General features: G+C 45.9%; 1 protein-coding gene across 1 annotated transcript in view; it reads left to right on the top strand.

Annotated features, from left to right (window-relative positions):
* Positions 1 to 224: 224 nt before the first annotated feature.
* ARHGAP6 (Rho GTPase activating protein 6) overlaps positions 225 to 10475 on the top strand; it is a 500241-nt gene continuing 489990 nt past the window's right edge. Inside the window, exon 1 of the mRNA XM_073354775.1 lies at positions 225 to 1262. Within this exon, the coding sequence (XP_073210876.1) occupies positions 732 to 1262 (531 nt within the window). The 5' untranslated portion in view covers positions 225 to 731. The remainder of the gene's footprint in view (positions 1263 to 10475) is intronic.

The raw sequence follows: 10475 nt of genomic DNA, 5'->3' as shown, positions 1-10475 counted from the left end.
CAAGGGACTAAAACCAGCGAAACAACACCCCGGGAGGGGCTCTTGCCCCCAGGGCGAGAGTGGCAACACCTCCTTCCCCGTCTCAGACAGGCAGCAGTTGTGGGAGGGGGCCCCTTCATGTGGCCGTGTACTTCTCTGGTGGTCACATGCCTGGGGAAGTTTCAGCCGCCTTTGGCTATCCCCCCCTCACCCCCGTTTCGCCCGCCCGTCGTTCACCCGGCTGCGCTCGGAGCGGCGCTCGGGGATGCGGGGAGCGGCCGGCTGGGGGAGGCAGCCCCAGGGCCCCCGGCTGCCCTCCCCGCCCGCCGCGTCCGGAGGGGACTGGGCAGACCCCGTGCGCATCGCTGCCGCGGGGGGAGTGACTCTGGCAGGCTCCAGAGCGCCGCGATAAAAACTCCCGCGGCGGCTGCCTCCTTCCCTCCCCTTTTCTCGGCTAACCCCGCTCCCCGCCCGCCGCCCGGCGCAGTGACCGCGGCGGCTGCGAAGCCCCAGCGCGCACACAAGGGCGCCCTGCGGCCAGCATGAGCCTCCGGCCGCCCGCGCCGGGACCGGCCCCTGCGGGCTCCACCTCTGCAGCAGCAGCAGGCGCCCCGCGCGGCGCGGGCACCCGCTGACCGCCCCGCTCCGGGAGCCGGAGTCGTCGCTCGCTCCGCGGGGCGGCTGAGAGGGGAGGACGCCCACCCTCCTACCCGGGGACGGACACACACACATTCCCCGGGGCGGCCGCCACCATGTCCGCCCAGAGCCTGCTGAACAGCGTCTTCTCCTGCTCCTCCCCGGCCGCCGCCTCCTCCAAGAGCCTCTCCAAGCGGAGGCTCCGCCAGACCCGCAGCCTGGACCCAGCCATCATCGGCAGCTACAGCCGGGAGGAGGGGGACGGCCCGGCCAGGGCGCCCCGGGCCAGGGCGGCCGGCGGCCCCTCGGCGGAGTGCCTGGCCGCCTTCTCCTCCCGCGCCCTGCTGCGCCCGGGGGGCGGCCCGCTCTGCGGCTCGCTCTCCACTCCCAGCACCCCGCTGGAGAAGTCCCCCTCGGGCAGCTTCCACTTCGAGTACGAGGCTAGCCCCCGGGGCAAGAGGAACACGGCCTGGGAGCTGCCCTTCCTGGCGCGCACGCCCTCCGCCTCCGCCCTCAGCGCCCCCGGCGGCGGCACCGGCACCGGCACCAACAGCATCTTCTCCTCCCCGAGGAAGTGGCTCCAGCAGAGGAAGGGGCAGCAGGCGCCCAGCAGCCACCCCTCCTCCTACATCGTGTGGAAATCCGAGGTAGGACTCCCCTTCAGCGCGAGAGTCTTCCCCTCTCCCCCGCCCCCCAGGCCAGCTGGGCCGAGAGAGGTGGCAGGATGCACCCTCCTCCCCGGGATAGGGCTCCCGCAAATCCCCAACTTCCTCAGGTTCCTTCTGCCCTGAGGACAGGCTCCCTTGGTCCTACGGGGGTGGGTCTCCCCCCTTCTACGTATCGGGAAAGGGTCCCTGCTCATCTCTCTCTTCCCAAGTTGCTGAGCTATCCACGAGCTCCTGGGTTGCGTTAGTCAGATACTAGGGGCAGTTGGCTTCCGCTGCTGCTGTTGTTAGAGGTGAAAGGAGGAGTTGTGTGAATGAGGAGAATCCCATGGCTCTAGCAGGTGCCTTGATCTGTCAGTAAGGATGGGAGAGCACTTGACAGGTTTGGTCGATAGAGTGCACCTAGAGGACTTAAGGAGAGTTTTGAGTGTTTGTACGCTGCGTTTCCATCCTGGGCTGAGTCCGGGAAAGCTCGACGGGGGGTGGTGGGGACTGACCTGTACATGGGTCTTGCTGTATGTTGGTTAAGAATTGAAATATGTGATCCGTCACAATGTCTGAAGTCTGTTCCTAGAAATTCTTTTATTCTTCGTGTTTGTAGTAGAAACAAGCAAGAATCAAACATACACACTCACACAGAATTATAAATGTTTATGGATAACTGTAGATATTAACGGTTGTGCACTCTTCAAAAAAACACATACACTTTTTCACAGATATTTCTTTAAAGAATATACAGGGGTTTTAAAGTTAAACTCGTTGATCTGTTTTGTTGGCAGGGTAAACTTTTGTATGTTATGTTTCAAGGTTAATTCCATATATAGTTGTATTGGGCATGTAAAACACTCCCCTCCCACTCTAACACCTCATAAACTTGAATATGTAATGGCTTCTAACAAGATAGACACATTATTTTTAACGTGCACACCCAGTGATCTCAGTTTATCTGACCACATAGATGTGTTGGAGCCACAGGAGGAGCCACTGCATTCCAAAACTAATCTAATTTAACAATGCAAATATTTATTGGTTTAGTTTATATCTTATGTGCTTATCATAGCTGGTTGACAAAGCTATTAAAATAATGTGACATTGTTAGTTGATTGTAATTGGTTTGAAGATTAAGCGTAGCTGTAAACTACTTAAATTTAGATGTGGCACAAGTTCTCTCTTCTATTTTTGGTACATAGTTTTTATTTTGTTAACTATTTTTGTTAAATATTTTTGATGCATTCAAACTGCAATTAGAAGGTAACTTTCTTCCATAAGGACAATAAGGTAGAGATATAAGGTACATTTCCCACTCCTTAAGAAGAGCTTTGTGTAAGATGGAAAGTTTGTCTCTGTCACCAACAGAAGTTAGTCCAATAAAAGATACTACCTCATTCGTCTTGTCTCTCTAATAAACATTCTTCCATTATCAATAACCATTTCTATAGCAGTTAATGAAATCTCATCCATCATTCCAGTATTGATGTAGAATTCTTAAGTAAAATGCTTAATATGAGTATGATTTGTGGTTCAAAATGAAGCTGAAAGCTATCATGATAGAGGAATAGAAGATAATTGTAAGAGCAAAATATAACACTAAACATAAAAGCTCTCAACATCTATCAATGCTGTATGGTAACAAAGAGCTGTGTACTAGGATGTAAAGGAGACTGGAGATTTTATACATGGTTCGGAAAATAGAAACATTGAAAGTTTTGGTCAGAAGTTATTCAGAATTTTCTAGATGTAAACACATTTTAAATAATTTAGGAGATATATTAAGTAGATGTCAAAGAAAATTTATGGGAGTAGCAGCTTTAGTAGCAAAGACATGCATAGTGAAACACTGGACAAGGTAATCTGGAATTTAATGTCAGCATAAATTAAGGGTAGGAATGCATGTGCTCAGTCATGATGAGTTCAGAACTGGTAAATAACACTTTCTAGGATAATTAAGGTGTGTGGTTTTCATTCGGTGATTGCTTAATCTAGTCCAGGATTTAGGCAGCCCATGGTCCTCCATCCTGCAAGGAGCTCTACATAGGTAGATCCTTGCATCCTTCCCCACCAATCCCTAGTGAAATCAGTGTGTGTGGCTGGAGGGATGTCTGTATGGAGTTCTTTGCAGGATCGAAGCAATGTGTGGTGAAACTGTACAGCACTGGATGTGTTCCTCAGTCTGCAAACTAAAGAGCAAGGGGGATTGACAGTGTTGGTGTGTATCTAGCATTCTTAGGTAAATAATCTTTTTTTCATTCATTAGGTGTCTTATAGCTCTTTACCACATGGAATTTTACAACATGGGACCCTTAGTTGAATTTAAACGCAGTATGGTTTCATATGTTGTTTGTTTCAATGCTGTTCTTTTTCAGGTTTTTATTTTATTCCATGAAATTTGAATAGTTTGTATTTATAACTATAATTTATAAGGTTAAGAAAATGAGTATGTTAATAAGTAATCTCTTACACTTTGAGGAAGTCATTTTGGCAAGGACAGATTTTTAGAGAAACAGATACATATGTGTTTAATGATACACTTTATATGCTTTTTTTATTTAATTCACCTTAAGGCTGAAATTTCAGTGCAAAGGAAGAGATTTGAGGAAACTTCCAGCAGTTCAAAATACAAGTTTAGGCCCCAGCCCTTTTAAATACATGTATCTGGCCCACTGAGCAGACTCTTCTGAGGCTTACTACAGCTCTGTAAGACTGCAAGGGTTAGTCTATGTGAAGCCCCTTGCATGATTTGGAATGAAAGTTTCTTTTCAACCATAGCCATAGCATTTGCTATGGATGAATGCTGGAAATGTAGAGATATGATATGTAGTCTCTAACAAGCAAGTTGGCTTGGAGTTTGAATGTGAAAACTGAAGTGAATAAGGTGGCAGGGTTATGTGAAGATCCTTCCCATACAATAGTAATACTGTACTTGGCAGTTATAGAGCACTTTATATTGGCAAGGTGCTGTGCAAACATTAATTACTCACCCATATAGTCAGCAATCATTACAAATGTAAATAACTAATCTTTAAAAAATGTATGCAAGCAGTCTTCCCAATTGAATACATTAGTAAAACTTCTATTTACAGGCATTAATTCTATTTCAGCTCTTGTAATGGGTATTTGACCTAGTACCATCAGAAAATCATGTTTATAAACAACCTATTTAATTATTTCATATCCATTCTTTATTAATTAAAGCCTTATCCCTAGGCTGGGGAATAAAGAATTCTGCTTTTACAGTGCAACACCATCATTGTGGCAAAATGAGTTGGTTGACGTGTTAGAGTAGAATGATCTGAATGGGTGAACATGAGGTAATTATTTATAATACTGTAACTTTAAAAGATACAAAATCTAAATTATCACATCCCGTGTAGCACATCTATAGTTATGTCAGATGGAAAAAGGAAGTTCATAATGGATAAGAGTTTACTCAGCTATTAAAAACTCTGCTATAGGCTAAAACTGTACATAGAGGCTTTATATATATATATATATATATATATATATATATATCCATAAACAGCTTTACATATACATATAACTTCCAATTTATTAGTTTTAGAATTATAAAATGAATTACAAATACTTCTTATATTAATTTTACTCCTACATTTTTTGATATAATTATACTTATTGATAAGTGGTCAGAGCGAAATAATGGTCTAGTGGTTGGGCAGTAACCTGGGACTTGGAAGACCTGCTCCACCTCTACAGATTTCCTGTGCGGCGGTTGAGCAAGTCACTTAGCCTCTCTGTGCCTCAGTTTCCCATCTGTAAAGTAGGGCTACCAACACTGCCCTACCTCGTATGAGAGTTGTAAGGACAAAGACATTAAAGATGGTGAAGTACTCTGATACTATGATGATGAGGGCCATGTAAGTACCTGAGGTAGAGGTCCAAATATTTCCCCATGTGCACAGTGAAAACAGCTAAGCTACACACTGAAGCATTTCTAGAGGAGAAGCAGAGGTGGTGCCAGCCTCTTCCCGGTGGGGAGGCTGAGGTGGCTAGACAGAAAATTGAGGGTGCTGTGCCCCCCCTTGCCATGAGGTGCTGCCCCTCTCCATGGTCCTGCCCCTGCTCTTGCTAAGTTCTGGCCTTGTCTCCTCCTCTCTTCTCCCCGAGGCCCCATCCCCCCGGCCGGGGCCAGTGGTGCTGGAACTGGGGTGCTGGAAGTGCTGCTGTACCCATGGGCTTGAAGTAGTAATAACAAAAACCAAATACATGGTTTCCATCATCAGTATCCCCACTATAAAAATTGTTCCAGCACCCTGGCTGGGGCTGTAGCTGCTCCTCAGCTCCCTGTTGCCTTTCAATGGCTCACAGTTAGTAACTGTTGCGGGGTGGGGGGAACCCGGCCAGGAGCCCCCTCTCTCTCCTCTCTGCCTTCAGAGCTGGGTGGCAGGAGAGTGGTGGCTGCTACAGGGGGGCTAAGACAAATTATGGGGTGGCCATAGCTCCGCAAGCCCCCCCCCCCCAGCACTGCCCCTGAGGAGAAATATGTAGGTAGAATCTCTTTTCTTCCTATCTTTGGCCGAGCAGTTCCTATAGCTGTTTGCTCCAGTTTCCATGACGCTTGCTGCCAGATGGGGAAAGAGAAGTAGATGGGCAATTAGAGGATTTGTCTTCAAATCAAATGGTAGATATTAAAAAAAAATAACCTGGAGAAAGATATTCTGCATCTGCCCCAAATCCCAGCTGTGTACTTATATGCAGAGAGCCCCCGTGGAACTAGGCTGCCATGGTACATAGTATGTGTGGAAACGTGTCAGAATTTCATATCCTCCTGTCACTTGAACAGCTGGATAAGAATGACTTGCCCAATTCTATTCAGACTTTACAGAACGTGCTATATGTGAATCACTCACTGTTCAAAGATCTCTGTCATAATTATGCATGTGAGGCCGAGCTAAGGATAGTGTTACTTTTTTATTTCAGTTATTTGGCTTTGGCATTTTATAAATAAACATTCTTTGGAATGATTTCTGAAGGTTGACATGTAGCTTTGCACAATTTGACATTCACTAATGACTTTAAAAATCAAAGTTACGTGTGGGATTGCAAGCTTCAATAGTAAACCATGCTAACCAAATCATGTAAAGTTATTAGGCTTTAAATGGTCTTTATTCTGCTACAAGATTCTAATGGACCTGAAGGAATGGTGTAAAGACTCTCTAGGGCAGCAATGGGCAAACATTTTGCCTGAGAGCCACATCGGGTTTCCAAAATTGTATGGAGGGCCAATTAGAGGAGGCTGTGCCTCACCAAACGGCAAAGGGTGGCCCGGCCCCTGCCCCCATCTGACCCCCCTGGCTTCTCGCCCCCTGATGGCCCCCCCCGGGGCTCCTGCCCCATCCAATCCCCCGTTCCCTGTCCCCTGACACGCCCCCCCCGGACCCCTACCCCATCCATCCCTCCTTGTCCCTGACTGCCCCCCGCCACCCCATCCAACTCCCCCTCCTTCCTGAATCCCCCCCAGGATCCCTGCCCCCATTCAACCCTCCTGTTCCCCGCCCTCTGACTGCCCCGACACCCCCACCCCCTGACCATCACCCCAAACTCCCCTGCCCTCTATCCAACCCGCCCTGCTCCCTGCCCCCTGAACGCGCTGCCTGGAGCACCGGTGGCTGGCGGCGCTACAGCCGCGCCGCCCAGAGCACCAGGACAGGCAGCCGCACCGCCCAGCTGGAGCCAGCCATGCCACCACAGAGCACAGGGTCAGGCCGTGGGTCTGCAGCTGTGCTGCCCAGCAAGAGCTCGCAGCCCCGCCGCCTAGAGCTTTGTGCCAGTGGCACAGTGAGCTGAAGCTGTGGGGGAGGAGGAACAGCAGGGGAACAGGGGAGGAGGAACAGAAGGGCTAGCCTCCCGGGCCAGGAGCTCAGGGGCCAGGCAGGAGGGTCCCGCGGGCCACTGTAGTTTGCCCACCTCTGCTCTAGGTGCTTTATCTGTTTTTACTTCTCAACTCTTGCTTTTCAGGTGCATTGATGGTAACTGTATGAATAAGAAAGTTTTATAATTAAGAGAATATTTTTAAGTGGTGCATTTATTATGTATTATTTGTATTACTGTAAAACTGCAGCAAGAAGTCTTTCTTTGCTCATATGTGACCTATTTAAGTAAGGGCTTCATCCTGGTTGTACTGAAGACAGTGGAAATACTCCAGATGTGTTCCTCAGTTTCCTTTCAGATGTCAGCTCTGCTTTTAAGAAATTTTCTTCAAGAAAAAATCCTGTTTTTCACTTGCCAAAAAAAGTCTTGTTTTTAATTATTTTTTTCTATTTATTAAATATTTTACATATAAATTATGTTTGTTTTTAAGTAAACTGAACATTTTTGAAAAGGTTGTATTAAATACTTGGATGATTACGCCCCAATTCCGCAAAAACTTTAAACATGTGAATAGTCCCATAAAAGTTAAGAATGTATGTGTTTGCTAGATCATGGCTTCAGAATGTATATATCTTTTTAATGACTGAAATACATTTGCAAACTGAAAAGTCTAGCAGAATTTAGAATGAAATATTAGTTTTAACAGTCAACTTATGTAAAGTCTGCTGCTTATTCTTCTGCACTTGACATTAGAATAGAAAACCACAATGTGAAAGGTATCTGTTTTGTTATGCTGTGGTGGAGAAGCTTCCATTTTTCATACCTGTGTCTATCTAGTGTTTGCTGTGATGAGCTGGATGGGAGGATAGCCCAGGATTCTCCTAAAAGATCTACACAATTCAAATTATAGTCTGATCAAAACCAGCAGGAGAACACTTCAACCTCTCTGGCCACTCAGTAAAAGATTTAAGGGTGGCAATTTTGCAACAGAAAAGCTTCAAAAACAGACTCCAACGAGAAACTGCTGAGCTTGAATTAATATGCAAACTAGATACCATTAACTTGGGTTTGAATAGAGACTGGGAGTGGCTGGGTCATTACACATATTGAATCTATTTCCTTAAGTTAAGAATCCTCACACCTTCTTGTCAACTGTCTAAATGGGCCATCTTGATTATCACTCCAAAAGTTTTTTTCTCCTGTTGATAATAGCTCATCTTAATTAATTCGCCTCTTACAGTTTGTTTGGCAAATTCCACCTTTTCTGTATGTATATATATATATCTTCTTACTATATGTTCCATTCTATGCATCCGATGAAGTGGGCTGTAGCCCACAAAAGCTTATGCTCTAATAAATTTTAGTCTCTAAGGTGCCACAAGTACTCCTAAAAAGAAAAGGAGTACTTGTGGCACCTTAGAGACTAACCAATTTATTTGAGCATAAGCTTTCATGAGCTACAGCTCACTGTGAGCTGTAGCTCATGAAAGCTTATGCTCAAATAAATTGGTTAGTCTCTAAGGTGCCACAAGTACTCCTTTTCTTTTTGCGAATACAGACTAACACGGCTGTTACTCTGAAACCTGTCATTATGCAAGGCACAAGTACTCCTGTTCTTTCTGCTAATGTACTGTGTCTATTGCTCAGGAATAAACAGTGTACACATCCTAAGCCAACACACTGTTTTGTAAAAGCTCTTGTTAAAGTAATGGCAACACATCAGTGCATGCTTCTTACATCTGCCACCCTTCCATTTTCCCTTCTGGTTGTTGGGAAGGAAAAGGAACTCTTTTTCCCACTCCATTTCCAAGTGCTCTGGAGTACTGTAGCAAGGTGGGGAGTTAGCTCCCCTACCCTTCCTCCTGGGTGTTGTGAGAGACACTTCATTCGACACTTTTGCTCAGTTTGGATGGCCCTCCGTCATGAATAGCTCCAGTGCACTCTACTGCTGCTTAGAGCTTTTCCAAGCTGCAACAAAGTGAAAACTGGCATTATTTTTGTCAGTTTCCCTACTGCCTGGGTAGGGTTCTGAAAAGAAGCAGAGCAATAAACTAGGGGCTCATTAATGTCACTGTAAGTTGCTGGTTGGCAAAACTATGAGCAAAAGCAGGGGCACTGGAGCTGCCTGCCTATACATTTGGGGGGACAACGCTGCTTTAGTTTAATTATTTCACAATTCATCTTTGAAATCATAAGGGCTGATAACTTAAGGCATGATTTTCAGAAGACGTTAGTGGGAGCGCTGCACAATTGAAAATCAATCCCTTAATATTTTAAAAGCTTAATTCTGTAGACACTGATAACATCAGCCCCTATCTGCCCCCTCACTTGCCAGCGTTTCTTACTCACCTTGCTGGGTAGGCAAATGGTATTTTTAAACTTAGTGCTCAGGAGTTAAAAAACTACACTGACTGGGATGGGGCACAGAAATATCAAGATAGAAAAAGAGCAAATCATACTTCATTAGAAGGCTTTCTAGAACTTAATGCTATTGGTAATTGGATTGAGGGGTACTTTTATGATACAGGTGAATATTTCCATGGTGCCTCGTGTGGATAGTATCTCTGAAGTCAATGGGACAACTCAAGTGAGTAAGGGCTCTTCACACGAATATGAGTTTGCAGGATGAGATCCTTAAGCATCAGTGATTACATTGCACTTGATGTTTAGACTGTTCAAAAAAAATGTTTAGACTGGGGAAAGTTTTTCTGCAATAGTTTTTCTACCTACTGTCACACCGCAGCTTTTGTGCAAAATTTCTAAATAAAGAAGCTTCTCTTTTATAGTTTATCTGCAAAAACAGAAGCATGGAGAATTCTTGTTTTGTATTCTTTGATCATTTATAAAGAAGGCCTGAAAGGGATATGTTTGTGTCTTAAATATTCTGTAGCTTCCTTATTTTGAAAAATCAAAGATGGGTATTGAATCTGTAGCAAAGGCATTCTTTCTCTAAAGTTTTCATTAGGCATTAGAATTAGAAAGGTGTTAATGTGACAGCTTCCCTTTTGATAGCCACATTGAGGATTGAACTGGGGATCTCCAGAGCTACAAGCATAGATGGCTACAGCTGGAGCTGAAGAGGCAATGCTCCCTAGGTGGCTGCTGTAGCAATTTATATCTTCTGTAGGTTACCACAGAAGGGAATCTGAAACACATGACATGCTCACCAGCAGAGGCGCTGACTTCCCCAGTTACCGGGGGGTGCTCCACCCCTTCCCCCAAGCCGCCCTCCTGCCCTGCCTCTTCCGCTCCTTTTCCTCATCCACCCCCGCCCCCCCAGCACCTCCTGCATGCTGCTGAACAGCTGATCGCAGCGGGCTGGATGCACTGTGAGGGAGGGGAAGGAGTTGATTGGCAGCCCCACTGGCG

Source organism: Lepidochelys kempii, chromosome 1, assembly GCF_965140265.1.
Source record: "Lepidochelys kempii isolate rLepKem1 chromosome 1, rLepKem1.hap2, whole genome shotgun sequence".
Taxonomy (NCBI): domain Eukaryota; kingdom Metazoa; phylum Chordata; order Testudines; family Cheloniidae; genus Lepidochelys; species Lepidochelys kempii.
The sequence above is the reverse complement of the archived record's forward strand: the minus strand, read 5'-3'. Positions and strand labels throughout refer to the sequence as shown.